The sequence below is a fragment of the Bacidia gigantensis genome (genome assembly GCF_019456465.1).
Source record: "Bacidia gigantensis strain McMullin 20006 chromosome Unknown contig_295, whole genome shotgun sequence".
Lineage (NCBI taxonomy): Eukaryota > Fungi > Ascomycota > Lecanoromycetes > Lecanorales > Ramalinaceae > Bacidia > Bacidia gigantensis.
Window position 1 is genome coordinate 515,497 of NW_025408608.1, and position 24,904 is coordinate 540,400.

The window sequence follows — 24,904 nt, forward strand, 5'->3', positions numbered from 1 at the left end:
GTCAATGTCCCGAAAAGGCCAATCTACCCATCGAGGAAAGAAGAGTGTTAGGCTCAAGCACCAGGTCTAAGATGTGGAACAACAAAATGGGGCATATGGAGAATAACTAACCATAGACCAGTAGATATTGCGTGGCAAAGGTTCACACCAGAAAACCATATATATTCCCAAGACAAGGTCGCCCAGAATGAAAATCACTACACCAAGCATATCTAGTCGCAAACATAAACGTTCTATATGTTGGGAGTGGTTCATTAAGGTGTGGTACGTCGCTGACAACGAGAGGCACGTGACGGCCGCCACCATGAAGATCGAGAAAGTAATGAAATCCGCACTAGTGACCCCAGAGTATCTACTGGCAAGATACTGCTGAATGAACCATTCGCCGAGTAGGAAGAAAATTGCTGGGACGAGGTGGGAAAAGATGTTGACCGACTCATTGTGGATATACGACCAACTGCAGAACGAAACGTAAGCCGAGCCTGAGATGGGCCGATAACCATTGAGAATCCACTGATTGGATTCACGTCGGAACCACTCCGGCATCTCATCGAACGAGAGGAGAACCAGGCGTCTCGCCTTGGCGGCTTTGGATGCGGTGGATTCCATTCCCGGCCCTTTGTGCACCTCTGGCGGCTGCGGGGGCGGAACTCGGAGACGGTGAGCGGATGGCATTGGCTGTCGTGCTTGATGATAATGTAATTTGAGGAGGCGAGATCTTGAAAACAAAGGAAAACGCAAGAAAAAGCCAGAGCTTTCCCCCTTGCTTTATTTCTTGCACCGGGTCCTTATCCCCAGCTAAACGCCAAGCGCCAGCCTTGCTGCATTTCATTGCTGAGTGTGTGTGACGGGATAAGCAGAAACCAACCATATCGGGCCTTTTAAGCCAAGATCGTCAGCTTCAACTTATGCAATTGGTCCTTGCGATAAAAGCTGCATATACCCTGGCAGCTACCTAGGGTCCACCGCAATCTAGAACCTGTCGCCGATCGGGCACTGTTATGGGTACTTTGTCCGTGCTTGTGCTGTTCTCCAAACGTGCCTGCCAGTACTGTAAAAAAGCATCCAATACTGCAACAGCTTGTATCTGTAACTCGGGATTTCGAGCTTTTTATTGGCTGTACTGCAGGTGCTCTGCGTTTCAGCCCCCAGGGACATTGAGAGATTGAGGTATAAGCAAGTCCAAGCAAGTCGCTTACATGCCCATGATCAGGCTGAAGAAAAACACTGATCGAGAGCCTGTCTGACCTCTCGCAGGTTCTTTGCTGTATTCATGGTTTGACTATTGCTTTGTCCGCTCAAAACAATAAATGCCTCGGCACCGACGCTCCTGGGGTCTCTCTTTCCTTCATATGCGCCAGAGATGGCGTCCCCTGACGACTACGCAGTCGGATGGGCTTGCGTGCTCCCGATAGAGGTCGCCGCAGCCAAAGCAACGCTTGATCGTGTCCATGACAATCTACCTCCAGATCGAATCTCGGGCGGCAACAACAACTACATTTTTGGGAGTCTTCAAGGCCACAATGTCGTCGTAGCGTATCCGAATCCTGAGATGTGTGGTAAAATGTCGGTAGCCGACGTGGCTACGCAATTGCAAGCAAGCTATACATTTGTCCGGTTCTATCTTATGGTCGGTATTGCGGGAGGAGTGCCAGCTACAAAGGAAGATATTCGTCTTGGTGATATTGTTGTCAGTAAGTCGACAGCTGGTTGGCCTGGTGTCGTCCAGTATGATGTAAACGGAGAGCGAACGAAAGATCAGTTTGTTCGCGACAAAGCGTTAGATCAGCCAGCACCATTGCTTCTAACAGCCATGGGGAAGGCCGAGACAGCCGCAATTTTTGACGAAAGTGAGATGCCCCGGTATATCAGCGAGATCGTGCAGAAAGATCCCGCCACCTTTGCCCATCCTGGCCCAGAGCAAGACGTCCTCTTCGAGCCGAGTTATGATCACGCAAACATCGAATCCGAAGAAAGTGGATGCAGTCATTGCGACCCGAATAGGATCCGATCCCGGCAGCCTCGTGGGGTACAGGATCCCGTAGTTCATTATGGCTTAATTGCCTCCAGCTCTCACTTGACTCGCCACGGAGCGACCCGCGACAAGTTCGCCCACAAGCATGGCATTCTCTGTTTCGAGACGGAGGCAACCGCCATGAGGGATGCTGCCCAGTACTTGGTCATTCGAGGAATTTGCGACTACGTAGATTCGCACAGGTCCGAAGTCTGGCATGGATTCGCCGCAGTGGCTGCCGCAGCATATACAAAAGAGGTTCTCTCTTTTATACCCACAGTGTCCAAGACGATCACAAACTCATATGCCGAGGCCGCGCCCGTTCTTGACGCTTTGCTTCTGACAAGACCCGAGGTTGATCGGAAGTCCCTCATTGCATTAAAAGGGCGCAGGGTTGACGGCACCTGCGAATGGCTTACACAGCATCCCCATTATCAAGATTGGTTGGCAGATGCGAGTCACCCAATCCTCTGGATCTCAGGTGGCCCTGGAAAAGGGAAGACAATGCTGGCGACTTATATCACCGAGGTACTACAGCCAGTCGTTGACGCCGCCGATAATATTCTCCTCTATTACTTCTGCAGTAACCGCGACAAGAATCGGAACACCGCATTGACCATTATGAGAGGCATCCTGCATCAATACATCGACCTTAGTCCGCATCTGGCCAATGACATTAAGAACTCCTTCGAAGGGACTGAGACAACCAAATACACCATTTCCAGTTTTGCCTCATTGTGGAGAGTTTTTCTGACCCTACTTCAACAGAGCACGTCCTCACAGGTGGTCTGCGTTCTAGACGGTCTAGATGAATGCGAAAAGGAATCACTCAGGCAGCTTCTCGATGCCGTAGGGAATTACTTGTCAAAATCTGGGGAAAAGGCAAGGCCACGGCTGAAGCTCATTATCCTTTCCCGACCACAGGTAGCTGTTTTAGAGAGCAAACTCGGCCAATACCAGCAGATCAAGCTGGACGCCTCCGACACGGAGATTTCGCATGATGTCGAGAGATATATCTTCGCCAAAGTTGCCGAACTGGCATCCGAGCAGAACCTTTCAGAAAAGATGGTCGCGCAGGTCCAGCACAACTTGCTGGCTGGCGCTGATGGGACCTTTCTGTGGGTTGGATTCGTTGCGAATGAGCTTCAGGGCAGGAGTTGGAGCAAAATCGATGAAATTCTCCGCCATGTTCCTAAAGGCTTGGGTGGGATTTATCAACGGCTTCTTCAGCAGATCTGCGACAAGGAAGCATTGGTTCCCATTATGCAATGGGTCGTTCTGGCTGCCCGGCCCCTCACACTGGAAGAATTGACTGTGGCCGCAGGGATCAAGACGGCCAGTACTCTTCCAGCAACGCAAGTGACCAAGAATCGGCTTAGATTCGGCGGGTTGCTTGTGAAAGTCGAAGGAGATGTCGTCAACCTGGTTCACGAGTCGGCGAAGGAGTTCTTTCAGAGCGATCAAGTGGACATCAAAGGGATCAACATGTTCCATATGAGTCAGGACACCCACAGGACTCTCATGCAGACCTGTTTAGCACACGTCGAACGCGGATACAGAAATCTCGGTAGTCTTCATGGAAAGTCTGAGGATGATCCCTTCTTATCTTATGCCAGTCAATATTGGCCGGTACATTTCCAACACGCTTTTCCTGTGGTCGATGCACCGTCCGAGTTCTCACGCCCTTTCTTCCAAGTCGACTCGCCGATTCGGGACGAATGGTGGAAATTCTACTGGGAGCAGGAGAAGAACGGCGGAAGCCCGCCCTCCTTCACACTCTTGCATCTCGCGGCATACTTTGGCAACGTAACTTGGGCCAAGTTGTTGATCAGTCAGCATGACCGCCTCATTTCGCGAAAGGACAACTACGGCCGGACGCCGCTGTCCTGGGCCGTCAACCAAGGTCATCGAGAAATGGTAGAACTGCTGCTTGATCATGGTGCGCGTGTCAATTTCAAGGATCGAAGCATGTTGACGGCACTCCATGTCGCGGTCACCGGACAGCACAGGGACGTCATGTCTGTGCTGCTCGAACACGGCGCCCGTCTCGAGGCCAAGGCAGAGCATGGCGACACGGACACGCCGTTGACGCGAGCCATTCTGGCGAATTCGAGAGAAATGACGCAGGAGTTACTTGAGCACGGAGCGCGCGTGGACAAATTACCAGCTCTCCTGGGAATTGGTACCCTGAAGGGTTCTACGGAACCGGTGGACGAGCGGGTGGAAGAGCTACTTGGGCTCCAGGAACAGGTATTCCATGCACGTTTCAAACGTTCGTCGCGATTCGTCGACCTGGTCATGAAAGGGATGGGCCTTTCCCTCCGCTTTCCCCTCGTTCTCAAATTGATGTCCCTCTATCTCAAGTCTATGACCTTGCACCGCTGGGACAGTTTGTCTGTACTGCAGGAGCTTGTCCAGGAGAACAAAACCGATGAGCTGCGAGAATGGGCGAAGCTGTACCATGTATTTTTCGTGGGGCTGATGGTCGCCAGGAATCCGAAGAGGCTGAAGTCCATGGGCGACCTGCCGACGCAGATCTTGCAGAAGGTCGCACCCAGAGATCTGCAGGCTCTGATGGCCATCACGGTCTTCACCGGTATGGGAGCGAAACATGCGGCCATCCAACACGGATGGAGACAAGGAGATGCCATCACAGCTGCGGCGATTTCAGATTGGGCCGCCATCGCCTGCGACAGGGACGCGTTGGAGTTCTTCCACTTCGGCATTCGTGAATTCCTGAGAGACTTCGATGGCTGTGTACGGAATGGGAATCGGGAAGAGAACGTACTTCGGACGGCCTTACTCATGACGTGCCACTTCGCCATGATCGACAAACAGGAACCTAGGCCGATCGAGTATTTCTCTCGGGTAGTCGCGGAGTTCTTCGAAGGATACATCGGCAGCAGTCACGAGGTTGAATTATTCAGCGATGTGAATGAAGCGTGCGCCAACGAGCTATTCGTTATTAGCGAGTGTCGCGACTCGGCCAGATTACGTCTTTTTCTGACTAGTATCCTCCAGTTCGCCCAGCAGGCCCACGAGAAGGGACATGACCGCTTTCTCGACATACCCTCCGCAGCATGTTTGATTCTCTGCCGGGAGAATGCCACTGCTCACCGGTGGCTGATTAGTGAGGCTATGCCGGAGGAGATGGGAGCATTGATAGCGAAGGAAACTCCGGGACCGCTGCAGAAGCAGGCTTGCAAGACTTTTGTGGAATGCCTGATCATTGGGAAGCAGAATGCTTTGACGTTGCCTAAGGGCGCACCGAGACAAAGAGTGGAACAGCACCTGCAGTCCTTGCCGGGAGTCGGACATATGATGAATCGCATCCTTGGTTTGTAAAGCAATGCGCAATTCTGCTGCCTGAGAAATGGTACGGCTAGATCACGAGAAAAGTTTGGGCCTGTATTCGTAATTGTATTTCACGTGTTGCATTTGGGACCAAGTTTGAGAAGGCTTCCAGTCGAAGGACGTCCCTTTGCACGGAAAGCTTCTAAATGTATCTTTGACCCTTCATTCACAAACTTCATTTCAACTACACAACCATCTATCATTTTGCAGTCTTAATAGCCTCCCCACCATTACCCTTGACCCTTTTATATCGCCCAGGCAAGTCCTTGATGCGGTCCGGTTCCTTCATTTTTGTCAGCCTGCTCCGTTCGTCCTGAATAGCGGCCTTCACATCCTTTTCGGAAGGCAAGAGTCTCCACCACATTTCTTACTCAACAATATTTTAAGACCCTTCTGTAGAACTCAAATCAGGGCTGTGTGTAAGGAAATTAATGTTCTTGGACGTGGATGCCATTTCCTCTTTGATTTGCTAGGTCCTCTCCCCTCAAACCATGTCATGACGGATTCTTATCTTGCAAATACGACTTTCCAGGCACAACGAAGGCTTAATTCATAACGACTTGGCAATAGACTGGCAACAGACGGTTCATGTAAGACTTCCGGTTCACGGCATTATCCTTACTCTTCAGCTCGGCTTAATGAGGCCTCGGGGCATCCTGTTGACAGACCGTATCTTGAGCACGACAGCGAGGCTTGGCAGGCAAAGCAGGCTGTTCCATGTGGTCGTTCTTTCGTCAGTGTAGAACCCCATGATCTTGTCTGCTTTCCCATGCTGACTGACTCACCGGCCATGTGGAAATTCCATCAATCCAGTCCTGGCAAGTTTCTCGATTGTATTTTCGTCCTTATACTTTACCCCTAATCTCTCGCAGGACTACTTAAGTGAGCATGGACAAAGGATCCACATGAGGCTCGTCTGTATAGACTATATTGTCCCAGAATTCTCTTAAAAGTTTGTCCTCAGGATAAACTGAACTTTCACAGTCGCCCGGGTATTCTTTAGCCGCGATCTCCTTTTACATAGATGCACAAATATAGGTTTGACCTTGGTTGGTATGAGCGTTCAATCTGTAGGACAATTGACATCTTTGAAACAGGTATCTGGTGGTGTGAATCTCGCCGGATTCTGGGCTGGGTCGACCAGTTTCTTGCACTTATTCTTTCTCTTCGGTGACGTGCGAGGGCATCCCAAGCTTCTAAGACCTCTGACGAGTCTGTCAATTTGCTAGAAACCCGTGGCTTCTGCCTGTTTCCTCCAATATCGTCCACAGCTCTCCATAATACCACATTCTTTCGCAATTAGCAGTAGCGCTGGTTGCAGGGGTCCTGCGGTCGAATGACTTAAAGTAACGGATCCTCCCGCGGATCCCGGCTTCTTTATTATTCAAAGATGAGCGTGACGGTTTGAGATAAAGGCTTTCCACGACGCAGAGGTGGCATTTTGGCAGGCAAAAGTGAGACAGGGTGGTTTGTTTACTTTTTCATATATTTAAATTTAGTGGAAGAATCCTGACAGCCTCTGGTGCTATAACCCACAACCATTGTGCCGCTCCTTAGCCTCGTCTTTGGAGACCGAGGTCGCTATCTTCCACCTGTGAGCCGTTTCCACCAATCCGTCCGGCCAGACCTTGCCTTGCGCTTATTGTCATTTGCTTGGTGTGTAGGCGCCGGCGATTTTGTTGGTTTACTTGAAGCTGCGTGATCCGAAGGAGGTGGCATTGACGCATCCGAAACAGATAAGGACCGTCGACCCGGCCCGTGGGAGACAGATTGGTCCGGCGTTAGTAGAGTCGACCCGTCCGATACGAGCCAGGCTAGTTGATCCGGCACAGACGGCTGACTTTGCACTCTGAGTGCACGGAGAATCTGGCGGTCCACCTCAGGGTCGGTATCTCGCTTCCAATAGCCTGCTCGATTGAGCCGCAGTAAAACATCACCTGGCGGAATGAATTCTTCCCAGCTCTTCCGCCCCGCGGGGAGAATGTTAGGATCCGCATCCAGGTTAAGTAGCAGGTCCATGATGGAGAGCATGCGCTTCTTCGCGGCGTAGTAGAGCGCAGTCCTCCTTCCAGAGTTTGTGCCATTGATGTTGTGACCCAATTTGATCAGGAGTTTGATCATTGGGACGTTGCCTATAATCACAGCTTGGCGAAGGCTTGTGACGGCTCGGCAACAGCGTGACTTGCTGAACGCTAAGTTGCTTGTGACTTTCTGTGAATGGCTTCTAGGCCCGCGATCCAGCCATTCTTCTGCAGTGAGGCCGCTTTCGTCGAACAGGAGCTGCGGCTCTGCAATGACAGATTTGTCCAGCAGAATACGGACGGTGGCTGGATCTCGACTGTGAATGGCCAAATGGAGAACGGACCAGCCGTGGTTGTCCTGCTGAGAGGCCGTGGATCGTATGCGGTCGTCTTCTAAGAGGTTCTGGACGACATTGTAGTGCCCCATGAAGGCGGCGTGGTGTAGTGCGGTCCAGCCGTGGCATGTTGACTTGAGCGGGTCAGCTCGCTGTTGGAGGAGCAAGCTCACAATGGAAACATGCCCTCCGTTTGCAGCGCAGTGCAACGGTGACGTGCCATAAGAACTGACGGCATTGGATTTGGCCCCAGCGTTCAGCAACAAACGCACAATCTCGAGATGGCCCTCCTCTGCTGCCCAGTGAATTGCGGACCAACCATCGCGATCACGATGGTTCGGATCCTGACCACATTCGAGGAGCAATCGAACAGTGGCAAGGTTGCCAGAAGCTGCCGCTTCTTCCAAAGGCAGAGTCCGCTGCGTATTTCGGGTATCAGATATGCTGACACCGCGTTCAATAAGCATTTCAGTAGTCGGAGACCCTCCCAGACTGGCTGCCCAGGTGAGCGCAGACTTTCCATCCGCGCTATTTGAATTAACATCAGCGTCCATGGACAACAGTCTCGTCGTGGCGCCTTCTTGCCCGGCAACAACAGCCCAGAGAAACGGGGAAAATCCAGAATTGTCGATGATACGAAAATCTGCACCGTGGTCGACCAAGATTTCCATGCACTCGGTGAAGCCCCTCTCCGCAGCGTAATGCATGGGCGTTTGGCCATTTTCGTCCCTCAAATTCACACTTGCGCCGCTCTGTATTAAGAACTTAACCAAGCCAAGATCACCGGCCTGCACCGCGTGGTGAAGCTTCGTCATCCCCAAATTGTCTTTGTCCTCCAGGTCGAGTACTGTCACCTGTGCGCTAATGTCCTCTTCGCGGTGTCCCACATTGCCATCTACAGCTTTACTGTCATCGTGTTGGAAGTCTAGATCCTCATCGTCCAGTACGCTGTACATGGATACACGAGTAATCCCCAAAGCCCCGGCCGGCCCATCATCTTCTAAGGCTTGGTCGCTATCGATATTCTCCGCGTCCTCGTCCTCATCGCTGGGAAGTTTTTGCAGTGTAAGCAGAGCAATTTCCTTCATGTGACCAGCGACGTGCGACTGGAGAGCTTCACTCGAGAAGACGGCGCTCGACTCGACCTTTCCCAAGGGTTGAAAATCGTCGCCAAACGGACACTCCAGCACCGTATTGAGGACTGGCCTCCGCGCGGCGTTGCTGAGGGTCCCGGCGTGCGCTTCAGGCACGCCATGCTCCTTGATGGAATGATCCTGATACTGGATTTCTTGGTCAAAGACGATGGGATCGTGAGAAGGGGCCCTGCACTCCCATGTATGCCCGTGAGCAGTCTGCATATGGCTGGACCAGGCGTTCGAGGTTTCGAATGTGAGCAGACCGGTCCCGTGTCCATGGTGACCTTCTTCAAGGCAGTGTGAAAAGACACAGATAAAAGGCTCCAAGTCTCCGATGACATGATTCCTAATACACGTTAGCCATATGTTCTCCGGAAACGACAGAAGGAACCCGCTTACTGCCACAGCAATGATCTTGCAGTATTCTTGAACTCAACAATGACGCCGCAGTATGGACACTGCCGCGTCGGCGGTATAGGAGGGAACGACAACTTATTATTCACGAGGACAGATTTAGCCCGGGGAACGTCAGTTGTGGATTTGGCGTAGAAGGCGGCAACGGCAGTCTGTCGAGCGGTAGTCGCATTCGTCGCTGGCGCTGGCGCTGGCGAAGAGGCCGGCATTTCCTTGGTAGTCCGGGGCTTTGGCAACGCGCTTGGCGCAAACCGCACCGCTGGCGCACTCTCCGTCATTTTGGGGAGTTGAACAACGGCCGAAGTTGTTTCCCGGTTCTGAATACTCAGATCAATGCGCCTTCGATGGGAGCGCTGATAATACAGCCGTCGAAGTCGCAGCGCGTTGGCTTGGACTAATGCCGAGCGGAGCGCGTCCGGCGCCTTTGGGAAACGAAACTCAATATAGCATTTCGTGTAGAGACGCAACTCGTCTATGGCCTTGTTTGCCTCTTCGTCGTCCCCGTACCTTTCGATCTTGCGAGCCCGGTTGGCTTTGGCGGACTTTCGGACGGCGTTGGATAGACGGAAGAGCCGCGTCAATGTTCCGCCGATGGTCTCGGTGATTTTCAAGATGTTCTCTTCTACTAGATCGACATCGCTCTCTAAATCGCTTGCCGCATCGTCGGCTCCCTTCGGCACTCCTGAATCGCCGTTGACGGAAATGCGTTGTCTCTTCCTGCTCGAGGTTTGTGGTGTTCGGTCGTCGATTGGCTCCACTGGTGTCAAGACTCCCATTAGTCTTGATCTTCAAACCCTCCGAATGTGGTACGGAAAATACTCACAAGACAGTAAAGTATCGCAAATAATATCTAGAAGCTGATGTATGATATCCGCGGCTGTTTGACTGAACCGGAGTCTATAGTCTAGCGAGACATTCAGTGGCCCATATACATCCATGTTTGATGCCCACAGAGAAAAGCGTGCCAGCTGGTCGTCCATGATAGTAGGATCTGGCACGACCTCCGGCATAACCATGTACTTGTGCAATAGAGACTGGCATTGTGTCGCATGCTCTGCGATAGTTGGGCTAAGATCATCTTGGAGGAAGACATCTTCCATAAGTTCGTCTCCCACGTGCTCGAGACTTCCCATGGCGAGAGGGCGCGGTGAGGGCGGTCGTAAGTCCTTCTGGGTGTGACAAAGATCCAGGAAGCCGATCCTGGGCTCTGCAATGGAAGGACATTCCAAAGGTTATGGATAAGCAAATCGCGACCGTGTTTATGAAAATGCTGCATGAACTCAAAGTGCTATATAATGTGAAAGCAGCATGTGTCTTGAGTGCTGCTAAGTTACTAGTTTATGCCCCGCCTCAGCCTTCTCACAATAGGTTACGGATGGATTCATTAGTAGCTGTACAAGAGTTACACGTACAAAACGCGCTGACCGCCTGCGATCAGCGGCCCGGCTGCTGTACCTGGCCAGATTGACATGCACGACTTGATTGGCCTACGAGCTTGGCCGGTCTAGCAGTGTGACAGAGCAAATGAGAAGGGAGGGCCCGTAATGTAGTATTTTGACCCAGGTGCACTTGGGTAATTTTTACGGTAAAAGACTCAAATAGCAGAAGGGAGCTTAAAAACGACTCAAATAACAATCATTCCCTCCCAGCCGCAGAACGCGTATTTCAACAAGGGGCGCATTTAGCTGTATTAAATACTGGTAAATTTCGCCTTCAATCGAGCTCTACATTACCCAAAGGCTAGGATTCTATATAGGCTGGGATAGCCCCTCCGGCGCTGTAAAAAACTAAAAGAAAAGCTTTTCGATCAAGTTTGCAAAGCTTGGTAGTTATTCAGTTGTTTCTCTACTTTCATTGCTATTAAAAACCAGTGGTATTGGGCTGAGAACAAATTCTAAGCCCCTACAGTATTGCTGAAATTTTCAAAAATCTCCTAAGTCTTGGCGTAAAGTTCTGCCAGCGATACTTGTAAGTAATTATAAAAGCTGCCAAGTTTTGGTGGAAAACCCTAATGATTTTGGCAGCCTATGAGACCCCTGTCTACAGGGGCCTGCGCGGTGCGGGAGGGAATGATTGTTATTTGAGTCGTTTTTAAGCTCCCACCTGCTATTTGAGTCTTTTACCGGTAATTTTTACACGGCGGGCCGTGCCTATAAATCCAGCCTCGCACAACATCCTCCCGATGTCCGGACCTAAATCTTAAGGCCATGTCCTTTACTAAGACATATTTCCTGTGTCCAACGTCAGGTTTCGTACATCCACCACCAACGGGTCCGCTATGTCTTGGGTCTATAATCCGCTCCACATCAGCACCGCAATACTCCTTGAACAGAGCGAGCGTTGTTGCCGTGGCTGATGCGTTCTCACCTGTCGTGGAGACCGACTGGAAGAAGACTATTTCAACGGAAAATGGGCTCGCGCTGGGTGTCTATGCGCAGTTCCTGCAGCTGGCTACCTGTGGACTGCCCCTCGGTCCTGAGATGAATGTTGAGCATTCAAAAAAAACGGCAGATACGTTTGCATTCGACACCATGACAACGCTGGCGTTCGAGCCGACCCAGGAATACGTGGAAGAGGCCATCAAGGCACCGGCCGTGCAGGCATGGCTGAGAGAGCCCAGGCAAAAATTCGCACTCGTCAGTGAGCTCTTCGTCATCACGGGCATGAAGCTCGTCAAGGGCGCCAGGATCAAATACTCGACTTCGCAAAGTACGACGGTCAAGGGGAACCTCGGCATCGACGTGACCGCGCTGGGCACGACCATTGGCCCGAAAGGCCACTGGGCTAGCAGGAATGATGATGCGACAGAGTCCAACCGCGAATCGGAATTCGTGTTTGCGTTCTGCGTGAAAAGGCTCAAGTTTGGGCGGAGACTGAAGCTTGAAGAGTACAATAAAGGCGCCTTTATGTCCGTTGGCCAGAAGAAAGATGACGACGAACGTGTTTTGGTTGAGGACGTGGATGGAGCTGATATCAAGACTGCTGAGAATGTTCCCGATGTGACTGAGAACGGCTACGTCTATTGCGTTCCCGCTTAATCATGCTAAGATTACTCTTCGACCACCATTAGATAGACATTAGTGGGCCATGCATGTTAGGAGGTTGAGTAAACCATTCCTAGGCTTCCACTAGTATTTGTACATGTTCCTTTTGATATCCTTGATTCTCCCGTAAACATCCTCTCTTGTCGAACCGCTATCGAAGAGCACATGAGGCGTGATATAGTCGTAGCCTTGTCCCCGCCTCCGTTTAACCATACTCTTGAAGACCGCTTCCATGGAATTGTCCCTTTTCAGCCACGGTCCAAGCCTTTCACTTTCTACGGCGACATGTTGATCCTGCTGCCGGACAAAAGCCAGGACCGACGCGGCCAGGCCAGCGGCGATCGGTGTAGCGACCGATGTTCCTGACATAACGTTGACAAGCTGGTCGTGTCCGTTCGTGCCAGCCGGCCAGTGAGAAGAGACATGCTCCCCAAGTAGACTAAAGTTGACGTCCGTTTCGCTTGCTGTAGGGTTGAAATTAGAGGGATTGCCATTTCCATCAGTTGAGTGTATACAAAAGACGCTTGGTAATTGAGCTGGAAAAGCCCTGAAAAGATTTGCTCCATCATTCGACGCTGCCGCGAACAACAAAGTCCGCCTGTTTAGAGCATTAGATATGGCTGTGCTCATGAGTTCGTGATCTTCACGAATCCCGAATGACATTGATATTATGTCCACTTTCCATTGCTCAATTGCCTGATCAATGGCCTGCACAGATCATTAGCTCAGTTCACAAAGTCGGCTCTGGTACAGAGACAGCCTTACTTTTGCAATGTCCTCGTAGGTACCGGGATCCAGAGTTTCGCGTCGCGCAATTCTGGCGACATAGATCTCAGCGTATGGGGCAACTTTGAGAAGAAGACCAAGAGCGTGAGTGCCGTGCCCGATCTCGTCTCGGATTTCGTGCGGTCCTGCTCCATGTATGAAACTTCTCGCTTCCTTGATTCGTGGATTGGCTAGCTGTTGGTCCTCGATCAGGAATGGGTTTGCAGGATCGAGTCCGGAGTCTAAAATCGCTATTCGCACCGGTTCGGCAAGGCCGGGAACAGGGTCAACATAGGGATAGATTGAGGAAAGCAGATTGTCCATCCATCTTTCCGAGAGAGGATTTCTGGCAGTTCATCAGTACGATGAAGTTCTATATTTAACGGAAAAACCTCACACTTGTTCAGGACTCGTCTGGTGGCTTGCATCAAAAAAGTACAAGCTCTTCTCTGAAGGCTCAGCGAGATATGCGTGCGCTTGCGAACCCGAAGAAGGTTGCGCCGACATCCGTAGCACGACATCTGAGCGGAGGGATGCGTGGCTCGCAGGCACGATATCAGACATTGAACGATGCGGACTCGCCCTTGTTGTGTTGTCTGCATTAGAGGAATCGACCCTGCCTGTATGGAGGCGGACAACTTCTCGACCGGTAGGGCCCCAGCAAGATTCATTCTGTCGAGAGTCGAACGAACCCAAGTTCTCTAATCGAATATTCCATGCCTTGAATATCACGGCTTCGAGTCGTTTGACAACATTTTGGTAGAAGAGCCGCTGAACGCTGAGGTCCTCGAAGTCAGCGTGCTGTCCAAGGGGATAGTACTCCCCAGTAAGGCATGCCTTCGTAGCGAGGTAATAATCCACCCCAGCATCGTCTTCCAGAGTCTGCAGCTTATCAAGGCAGGTGTAAAGATCATCATTGACATTCCTGGCGACATGCACGTCCTTTGCCATCAGCTCCACAGGTGTGCAATAGTGAAGCTCGCACAAGAGTATGCCTAGCGCTAGCACACTGGCGTTGGGATGAACTATGTGTTTCGAGGCGCCAGAGCTGTCTCCGGTGTCTGTTTTGCGGGCTGAGATGATTGGGACGTGCTCTAGAGCCAGGAATGGTTTCGTAATGTCGGGGAGTTCTCCGTCTTGCCGTGGCTCCACAAATTGGATCTTTGAGTGATTTAAGAAAAACTGCAGCCACGGTGTCTCCAAGAAGGGAAGGAGTGCTGAAGCCAGTGTAACAGCCAAGACTCGCTTCCCTTTGAGTGGCAGTACCGACTCACCGCGAAGTAATTTTTGCTGGCGATTGAAGAAAGCCGACAAAGATACTGTCCGAGATATTCGATCACTACCAAATGTCTTTGGTTGCGGGCGAAGCCTCTGAAATATTCCATCCTCGAGAGCGAAATGTAAGCAATTTCGCTGACCGAGGGACTCTGTGATGCTCTGGCATATGTGGGCAAACTCGGGTGGACTGCTGATTATAGGCTCAGACGCGCGCCTCAACGTGCTGCTCTGCAGGTCTCTGCACGGACAGTGTTAGTGAATGGAAGTCATCACACGGAGCTTCTAGAGCTTACTTAACCGTAATTCTAGCTTCTTGCAATGCAGTTGCAGGTACAGACCGCACGCCGAAGAATACTTCAAAATTCGCCTCAGCCTCAAGATCCTTCTTTTGTTGTGGTAGCGATAGTCTCACGATCAACCCCGAGCACTTTTGGCAAACGCAGACCCAGTTCCTTCGCAACGCATTGTCCAAGGAAGCCAAATGTCTCCTCATTAGCACGGCGAAGTGGGCATTGGGATCTTCGAGATTGGACGCATGCGTTGGCTCTTCACGAGGCAGAACCCGGCGCTTCTTTTTCTCCTGCTCCAGATGCGAAAGTTCCTGAATGGCATCATCGCATTCTCGTTTCCGTTTACTAACGCGAACGATAGTGTTTAGGTCGGCATGGGGATCGCGACTCGGATTCTCTATCATGCGGCGAAGCTTTGGATACCGCTCATATCTGGGTTGTTGGAAGCTCTGCTGCGCAAATGTCATCAGTAGGTAGGAAATGAGATGCTAACAAACGGAGATTGTCGAGTTTGCTATATATCAAGAATACCTACGGAATCTATCTCTCGATCAGAGTCGCCTTGAATAAGATGTTCGAATGCGCCCAGAGTCCTTGCAACGCTTTCAAGGTCAGCTTCGCCAAGATCATCGCGCTGCAAAAATGCATCCGTCCGTAGCCAGGCCTCGCGTGTACGTGATCCCAGTGACGCTGACTTTGCCGACTTTTGCGGTCGTTTTCGAGCGAATAATCCAAGCACGGATTGCAGCAGACTTTGAGAATCAGCGTCGTCGTCCATGTTTGCGCATCCGAGATGATGGGTATGATGGTTTCACGGGCATTGTTCGACTGGAAGAAAAGTGTACTGTGTATTGGTCAGATCTGGCTGTGTCGGATCAGGCTGAGCTTGCTACATTAATACATCCTCCCCCTCTCCTTTTGGTTTCAATAAGCGCAACTCCCTTTTAACCAATCAACAGGCTTCCTCCACACGGTCGCCAAGTGGCCCACCAACACCTCCGATTTTATTATTGTCCACTTATCGTTATTTGATGCAAGTACGACTTGGGAGTCTCGTGCTCCTTATTAAGATCAAGGTATCCTTCCTGCTCAGTCTGATACCCTTAGGAGCTGATGTAATTGACGTTTGGGGTGTGAGGGCGCGGGCAATCTCCGGCGAGCTAACACAAGAAATGCTCGATGATTGGTCAACTTCGATCTACCTATTCAATGTGGTCAGATTTGTTTCGCCCCTACTTTGGCAGCGATCGTCCCCACGCCCCGCTACCTCTACAGTCAAGTGAAAGGGGCAAACCTTCGGATCACTCCCCTCTTGGCACACCCCCCATTTAGTATATCGTTCAATTATGGGTATCTTTTAAGTGGCTCGACGCAGTTGCCCCCGGGAGGTCCGCCGGAGGCATTAATTAGGGTCAGGGGGAGCGAAGCGACCTCAAAGTCAGGGTTGGATGGGAAATATTCCAATAGCGACGTCACGGATATCGTTATTCTGTGTCAGTCAAAAAAAGTGGGTGTCCGCTCCAATTACGATTGGCGCTACGGCTCGGTCTCACCGGAGCTGTCCTATCACCCGATTCGGGTGACCCTTACCCCTATTTTAAAAAGTATGTCGACTCAGATTCCGCGTTTTGACGCGGAAGGTGCTGACTACGAAAACATCAATCATTAGCCACGCTATCAATAATGATACAAACTTGACAAGTAAAGTATCAAATAGATGCGCTAGTATATAGCTTTTTAACAAAATAAAATTTATCTAATTTGGATATTTATTAAGAAAGTTATTTGACATCGATTTTCAATGTAATTTGGCGCATTGCAGGCTTTCGCAGATAGAAATTCACTGTTTTTAGCTGGTTTCTTAACTAATATCTATCCAAAACTTATCATATTTGTTTTATTTGAAAGCTATAACTATAAGCTTCTATTTGATAGTTTGTTTGCTTATTCTAAAAGATTATTGGTAATATAGCATATACTTTTGTAGTTTTTTACACCTAAATACCGGGATTAAAGAAATTACAAAAAACGTTTCTATTGATATCTTTACCAATAATATTCCAAATTATAGAATTTTTATTTTGTTAGAAAGATCTAGCTGACAGCTTTTAATCAAGTCTTTACTTTTCTAATTTGAGCCATTATATGTAGTGTGGCTCATAAATGTTCCTTTTTCATGTTCTGGCTTGCGCGCCTCGCGGTGACAACATCTCTCCGGACAGCCCAGGCAGGTTTTAGCGCCTTGGCTGTCCGGAGAGATGTTGTCACCGCGAGCGCCCAATGTGGGTGCGCCCCAAGCAGATTTTTATCGTCTTGGCACACGATGACTGACGCGGCTCCTCCTGCACGAGGATAATGCTATAGACATGATAAAGGTAATAACAACTCACTATTTCAAGTCCAGTAATAACATTAATTACGAACGTCTTTGTTAGCCCAGACTGATCAGCCAATGTAGATTAACTTGACAGGATAATAGATCCAGCCAATCATTGGCTTGCATAGCTTAGTTAGTCTGACTTTAAACATCAATGGAGTCACAGTTACCTGCGATGTAGTCAATTGAGACTGGTAGCTGATTACGTTGGCAACGTCCTGAACATCTTCGCTGACGGCGTTCAAAGTTTGCTGACAAAGAGATTTGAGAAATACGGTGAAGCAGTATGGATCCGAGCAGGCTATTCAGCACGTTTTGACCATGAGGGAATCTTGGAAGCCCAATCCGCAATATGGTGCCTATCATAGACGTGACCCACGCGCTCTATGTCGAGCGGTGGTGAGTATTCTACGATCAAGCGGAAGCTCATTTGACTTCTATTTCTGGAAATCGAAAAATTTGCGACATTCCAAACTCTGTTGAAGTTATGGGCTAAAATGGTAAAAAATGTATTGAATTGTCTAAGGAAGTAGGATCTAACTTAGAACCGTCCTGTAAGCTGGGACCTCGCGACAAAGAAAAGGCCAGCAGTTTTCAGAACTACGAGATCCAAGGCTCTGGCAGATTGTCAACGCCGGTGGCTTGAGGCTTTTTCTTCCCTCGGCGCCCGCTCCTTCTTTGTGTCCCATATATGGTCTTCCTCTTGCCCCTCGTACGACCCTGCTTGCCCCGATGTATTGCGATGGCGTCATGGAGAGTGGAGAGACCTTCTTCTGCCAACCATGCCTCAACCTGAACCTTGAGGACCCGCCTCTCGCCTGACTGTTGATCTCCCACAATCTTGATAACCTCCCAGGTAGTATTCCCTAATGCGATCGCAGGTCGGCTGCGGCAAGGTCTACCCCGACATCTGCGGGCCACGCGAGGAGAGTGCACTGGAGCTTGAAGAGCTTGGGTGTCAGACGGGTTCTGCTCTTCTGGAAATGCAGCGTCAGCTTTGAGACGAATAAGACATAAGGATACCACTAACTTTCAGCGTCGCCGCCAAGCCCAGCCCTGTGAACCTCCTTGCCATAGGACACTTCGGCGTCTATATCAATGCCATCCGTCTCAGAGTCCGCGATGGCGTCTTCCATACCATGTCCTACTTCATCCCCGTCCCTAGGACCATCTTCAGCCACACCAAAATATTGCTTAATCTCGTGGGAATCGTCTTCAGCCCGACCGTCCTTAACACTATCAGATCCAAAATTGTCCTTAGTTATGCCGTCCTTAAACTTTAGGCCACTGCCAGGGAGATGGTCGATGTTCAGCCAGCTGCTATCTTGATAATCTCGAAGATTCTATGCAGCAGCAATAAGCCTTCCCACATAGTTACCGCCAATAATAGTGTTCTTTATCTTGCCCTTATTTGAGCTGCTAACGCTAGGTGATATAGCGTACGTAGGGGTGGTAGCGGTTAAGGTTTCATGTCCGGTGTTGCTGCTAGAATCGTCTAAAGAGGAGTCGTCATTGCCGCTCTCCACTTCGATCGGGTCAGCTACTAACGGTTAGTGCCAGCCTCGAAATGTCGTTCATACACATTTATATGCGGTTTTCCTTGCTGTGGGCTTGCCGAGGACGCTAGTCTTGTAAATTATCCCTAAAAGGTGACAAAAACCTATACCTCACTTCTGAAAACAACCCTCACTTGATTTTATAACAATAATATATGTTATTCGCTATTCTAATACCTAGAACTTCATTTTTATACTTTTAAAATCTATTTTAGCTACTTTTTCAATATATTTTAAATATTATTAGCTTATAATAACTTAAAAAATAACTTAGCCTAAGTTAATAAATATAATATATTATAATTATAATAATAATAAATTTCTTTTTTAATATTTATTATAAATTAAAAATATTAAAAAATTTATAATAAAGTACTTTAGTAAATAACTATCTTATAAATATATAATAGTTATTTACCTATATAAAGGCTATATAACAACTAGCTTAGATTATATATAAGCTAGGTTAGTTTAGTAGATAGTAATAAGCTATAGATATAAGAGAAAATAAATTTTAAATAATAAGCTTAAATACTATAATAGTAATATAATTTATATATAGAACTTTATTAGGGTATTTAGTAATAAATATATTAATAACTAAGGAGCAAACTATTTATTGCTAAATAAATAATATTATATATTAAATAGTAATTATATTATTTATATTATAATATAAGTTTTAATATATATACTTTATAAATATTATATTATAATAAATAGGCTTAGTTAATTTTACTAAGCTAATTAATAATAAGTATCCTTTATTCCTCTAGCGTAGTTAATATACTATATAGCCTATAAAGCATAATACTACCCCCTATATTACTTCTTAAAATTTCTTAGTAATAGTATATATAAGAAGTATTAGTCTTTATAATTTTCTTTTTATTTTATAATTCCTTTATATTCTTTTATTATACTTAGTAGGGTTTACTAGCGTTAACTTTATATATTTAAGCTCTATTAATCTTAAGGTAATAAGATACTTTTCTTATATTCTTCCTATAAGAGCTTAAGTAAAAGTATTAAATATTATATTCTTAATAACTAGGATTCTTATAAGTCTTATATACTTTTTAGTTACTTTTATTAATATAATATTTTCTTTTCTAATTATATATATAAGTTTATTTTAATTTTATATTATTATTTCTTTTATTAATTATCTATAAAGAACTATATTTAAAAGAAAAAGAAAAAGATTTATAAAAAATTAAAGGATCTTATTCTTTGCAATTCCTAGGAAAAGAAAGAGTTAATAAGGCAGTATAGAGAGCTAGCTACTAATATTACTAAATAAAAAAGGCTTTTTAATATATATTTTTCTTTTAACTATTATAAGAAAGATATAGCTAAATAAGAAGCTAATATCTTTTATAAACTTACTAAACTTAAAGATCCTATTACTAATAATAGTTCTATAGTCGCTATTAGTCCGTTTTTAAGTAATATATTAATATTATCTTTTAAAGAGATTAATTAAGCCTTTGCTAATTTTAATTTTAATAATTTTTTCCTCTTATTTAAAGCTATTTAAATTAGGGCTTAATACCTATTAAAGGGCTTATTTAAAGGTTTTAATTAAGATAATTGCTAACTATATTAAGTTGATTATTTATTTCTTTAATATTTAATTATAAGTATTTTTAGTTAATAAAACCTCCTATAATATTAAAGTAGTTTTCTTTAAGTATTTGCTTTTTATTTTCTATTTCTTTAAATTACTTAAAGTTGCCTTAGGCTAACTTATCTAGTTTTACTTCTAGTATTTCTTTTATTACTATTGCTTTTTTAACTTATTTTTAGAGTTCACTAATATCTTTTTCTTTTAATATTTTTTTATTAATAGAGGATTTTTCCTCCTTTACTATTTTATTTTAAAATAAAAAGCTAGGCGCTAAGTCCTATAAATTATCCTTTTTATTTATTAAATATAGTAATAGTTATTATTAAGTACTTTCTACTAGGTTAGGGTTTAATTCTTTATTTATATTATTAATTAAGTCTTCTTTAAAGTATATTAAATAATTGCTTTCCTTTAAATATAGTATATAATATTTCTAGACTTTTTTTATCTTAGAAATATCTTTTCTATAAGATTTTGCTATTAATTCTTATATTATTTTAAATTATTTCTATATTATAGTTATTATTATATTTATATTTTTTTTAAATATTATATTAACCTTTAAAATATTATTCTATATATAATTAATATTTTCTAGTCCTTACTAGTTTATTGTTATAAAGTTTTTATATACTAAAAAATATATTATTTAATTTTCTAATAATATTTTTCTTTTAAGTTTTATTTTTTTTATTTTAACTAAAGCTCCTATATTTTAGTTCTATTTTTTTCTTAAAATAATATAATTTTAATTACTATTAATAACTTAAAATAATATTATTTTTATTAGTTTATATTTATTTTTAATATTAATATTCTATATTAAACTATCCTTATAAATACTTTTTATAGCTTTAAAGTATCTTCTAATTCTATTAAATATTTTTTTTAATATTTTATTTCTTTATTCTTTTTTAATTAATTAAAGTTATTATTTATTTATTTTTAATTCTTATTTCTATAGCCGCTATTATAGGCTTTTTAGTAAAGAATAATAAATATTAAATCCTTAGCTATTTAATTATTTTTTTTCTTAACTTAAATATTTTTAAGTATTACTTTAATTTATTTTTTTTTAATTAATATATTTTATAACTATTCTCTATATAAACTATTTATAAAAGTTTATTATAATTATTCCCTATAACTAGTATAACTTCCTTAGCTATTTTAATTTATTATTCTATTACTTTAGTAGCTTTTTTTAAGTAATTTTATCTAATATATTTAGCTTTATTATAAGTATAATAAGTTTTAATTCTTAATCCTTTCTTTAAAATATTTATTTCTATTAAATTTCTTATAAACTATTATCTTTTTATTATAAGCCTTTTTCGCTATACTTATCTATTAAAATATTTTTTTTATTATTTATTATTAATTTAAACTATAATTTTAATTATTAATTTTAATAAATCTAGTTTATCTACTATTACTATAGTGTTTTTAACTTTATTATATAAACTTTCATAGAAATAGGCTACTAAAGCTAAATTATTTTATTTTATTTTATAAACTAGTATTTTAAATACTATTATATAAATTAATATTAATACTTTTTACCTTAGGTTTTATAGTTTCCTCTTAATTACCTTATCTTTATCTATTTTTTTAAAAGCTATTTTAATATATATTATAAAGTTATCTAAGTTATAGAATATTTATCTTATTTTGCTTTCTTAGTTATTATTTATATTTATAAAATAGTTTTTTAGATAGGGTATTTATTATAAATTAAATAAGAGTAGGATAGGGATATCCTAATTAGGCTTAGCTTAGCCCTACCCGGCTTAGTATAAGGCTATATTTTTACTATAGCTTCTTAGATAGCTTTTAATTAATTTATTATTAACTAACTATATTATATATATTACTTATTAAAGTCTCTATACAATGCGTTTCCTTATAAATAGTAGCAACACTAAAGATTAAGTATTATTATTATCTTATTAAATATTAGTATTTAAAAACGGCCTTAGCAACTTAGTAGATAACTATTAAAAAACCGCTTTTTCCCTAACCTTTTTACTAGGCTAATTAGCTTAAAATAATAAAGAAAGATAGCTTTCCTATTATTATAGCTTTAAATCTAAAGCAGGGAATAATAATAAGGTAATATACTTATAGTAACTAGAAGATAACTAATTAGAAGCTTTTATAACAAATACCTAGCTTATAGAAATAATATAAGTAATAATATTAAAAGAGTTTAGACTAATTAGAGCAATATTATTAGAATATAAAAATAAACTATAAAAGTTAAATATAAGGGCTTTAAAGCATAGATTATATAAGCTATTACTTAAATATAATTCCTATAGTTAAATAGGCTAAAAAGAGATAAAGAAAATAGCTATAGCTACTCCTATATTTCTAAGCTTATTACTTTAAAATGTAGCTTCCTAAGATAAAATATACTAAGAAAAGATAGAGAAAATAGTTATATTATTATTATCTTTATTAATAGACTGCTTCTGCTAATTAGATATTAGCTATTTTAATAGAAATAATTATAATAATATCTATAGTTTTATTAAATATATTAAAGCAATAGTAAAAGTTAAAAAAATAAAAATAATATTAGATTATATTATAATTTTATTCCTAAGCGAAGATCCTTTAATAAGTAGCTTAAATAAAACTTATATTTAATAGTAATATAAGTTTACTAATAAATATAGACACTAAGTCTTAAATATAAATAACTTAAGTATCTTAGTTAAAGATTTATAAAAATGCTTTAGGTAGACTAATAGCTAGCTTTTAAACGATTTACTAAGAAATTACTATATAAAATATAATATCGCTAGTAATAAGGATACTATTAAGTAGGCTAACTTTTTTATAATTATTATTAAATAACTTAAACTTTTAAATTATAATACTATTATAATAGCTTATAATCGCTTTAATAATAAGCTAAAAACTAGCTTCTAGTTTCTATATTTCTATATAAATTATATTAATTTCTTAAAAAAGTTAACTTGTCTTTAGTTAATTTAATATAATATTTATACTTATAAATAATAATAATTTAGGCTAAGTCCCCTTAGCAACTAACTTTTTACTATTTACCCTAGTAATAAAACTAGCTAATAAGAGCCCTTCTTGCTCCTCCTCCTCCTTTATTTAATTAGTAAAATTAACCTCTTTAAAATTAAAATTTTTAGCCCTAATATTAATTGCTATATTTAGTACCCCCTTTTCAATAATTATAACTAGCCTATTATATAAATATAGAAGAAGAAACGCTATTTATAACTATTTACTTTATTAATAAAAGTAGATAAGAATAAAAATATAATTTAATAATAGATATTTATATTAATATAACTAATCCTATAGTTTATAGTCCTAATTATATACTATATAATATAGGAAATATATATAATAATAAAGAATATATATCTATAAACGCTTAGTTTATTATAAGAAATAATTATTACTATAATTATATAAGTTATATATACTATTATAATAATTAAGTAAGCTTTTTATAGTTTATATAGCTCCTAGCCTATTAATTGCTTTTAAGCTATTTCTAAATAATTTAAGCTATGGTTTTTTAGCTATATAGTTATTTTATAATTTTATAAATTCTTTATTAAAATAATAATTTCCTACCTATAGTTTTTTAATATTTTTTTTAATTAATTAGCTTTTATTTGCTATTACTCCTCTTATATATTAATATATCCCTTTAATATAATCCTTAGCCTAATTAGCTTAACCTTACTATTGCTATAGCTTCTAATAAAATAGGCTTTTTTCTTAATATAATAAGATTAAATCTCAACTAAATTTTAATAAAATTAAACTAGAATAGCTTTTTTTAAGAGCTAGGATATATAAATAAATAAAGATAAGGCTATATATATAATAAGAATATTATTTTTTATTATTTTTAATAGTATACTATTATAGATTAGATAAGAGTAGGATAGGGATATCCTAATTAAGCTTAGCTTAGCTTTACTTAGCTTAATATAAGGCTATACTTTTACTATAGCTTTTTAGATAACTTTTAATTAATTTATTATTAATTAACTATATTATATATATTACTTATTAAGGTCTCTATATACTATATTTTCTTATAATATTACTTAGTTAAAGGCTATATTTATAAAATATAATATAGTAAATATTACTTTAATAGTTTTATTAAGAAACTTAAATATATATATTTTTATATAAAGTTATATTATAATTATCTATTATTTTAAAGTACTTTAGTCCCTTTTAAAGTATTTTAAAGTAATATACTTAATAGAGTCCCTTAGCCCTAAGTTTAATACTAAGGATAGTATAGGGGTCCTAGGCATTAAGATAGATCCTATATTATTTATAAGTTATTAAAGTATAATAATTATTTACTTATATAAAGGCTATATAATAACTAGCTTAAGTTATATATAAGCTAGGTTAGTTTAGTAAGTAATAATAAGCTATAAATATAAAAGAAAGTAAGCTTTAAATAGTAAGCCTAAATACTATAATAGTAATATAATTTATATATAAAGCTTTATTAAAGTATTTAGTAATAAATATATTAATAATTAAAAAGCAAATTATTTATTATTAAATAAGTAATATTATATATTAAATAATAATTATACTATTTATACTATAATATAGGCTTTAGTATATATACTTTATAAATACTATATTATAATAAGTAGGCCTAATT

At 42.1% G+C, this 24,904-nt stretch overlaps 5 protein-coding genes across 5 annotated transcripts; 2 read left to right on the forward strand and 3 right to left on the reverse strand.

Moving 5' to 3' along the window:
• Positions 1 to 1,363: 1,363 nt before the first annotated feature.
• On the forward strand, positions 1,364 to 5,359 carry KY384_008222 (uncharacterized protein; the record flags this gene model as incomplete). The annotated part of the gene is made up of 1 exon (XM_044816711.1): positions 1,364 to 5,359. The coding sequence occupies one exon, from the start codon at positions 1,364 to 1,366 to the stop codon at positions 5,357 to 5,359; it is 3,996 nt and encodes a 1,331-aa protein (XP_044666076.1).
• A 1,590-nt stretch (positions 5,360 to 6,949) lies between these two features.
• On the reverse strand, positions 6,950 to 10,407 carry KY384_008223 (uncharacterized protein; the record flags this gene model as incomplete). The annotated part of the gene is made up of 3 exons (XM_044816712.1): positions 6,950 to 9,206; positions 9,260 to 10,043; positions 10,098 to 10,407. 3 exons carry the CDS (start codon positions 10,405 to 10,407, stop codon positions 6,950 to 6,952), a joined length of 3,351 nt encoding a protein of 1,116 aa, XP_044666077.1.
• Positions 10,408 to 11,481: 1,074 nt separating this feature from the next.
• Positions 11,482 to 12,312, forward strand: KY384_008224 (uncharacterized protein; the record flags this gene model as incomplete). The annotated part of the gene is made up of 1 exon (XM_044816713.1): positions 11,482 to 12,312. One exon carries the CDS (start codon positions 11,482 to 11,484, stop codon positions 12,310 to 12,312), a length of 831 nt encoding a protein of 276 aa, XP_044666078.1.
• Positions 12,313 to 12,402: 90 nt separating this feature from the next.
• On the reverse strand, positions 12,403 to 15,429 carry KY384_008225 (uncharacterized protein; the record flags this gene model as incomplete). The annotated part of the gene is made up of 5 exons (XM_044816714.1): positions 12,403 to 13,026; positions 13,084 to 13,429; positions 13,481 to 14,599; positions 14,655 to 15,139; positions 15,187 to 15,429. 5 exons carry the CDS (start codon positions 15,427 to 15,429, stop codon positions 12,403 to 12,405), a joined length of 2,817 nt encoding a protein of 938 aa, XP_044666079.1.
• A 2,199-nt stretch (positions 15,430 to 17,628) lies between these two features.
• Positions 17,629 to 18,612, reverse strand: KY384_008226 (uncharacterized protein; the record flags this gene model as incomplete). Its single annotated transcript, XM_044816715.1, has 3 exons — positions 17,629 to 18,023; positions 18,059 to 18,371; positions 18,577 to 18,612. The coding sequence occupies 3 exons, from the start codon at positions 18,610 to 18,612 to the stop codon at positions 17,629 to 17,631; spliced, it is 744 nt and encodes a 247-aa protein (XP_044666080.1).
• Between the last annotated feature and the right edge of the window lie 6,292 nt (positions 18,613 to 24,904).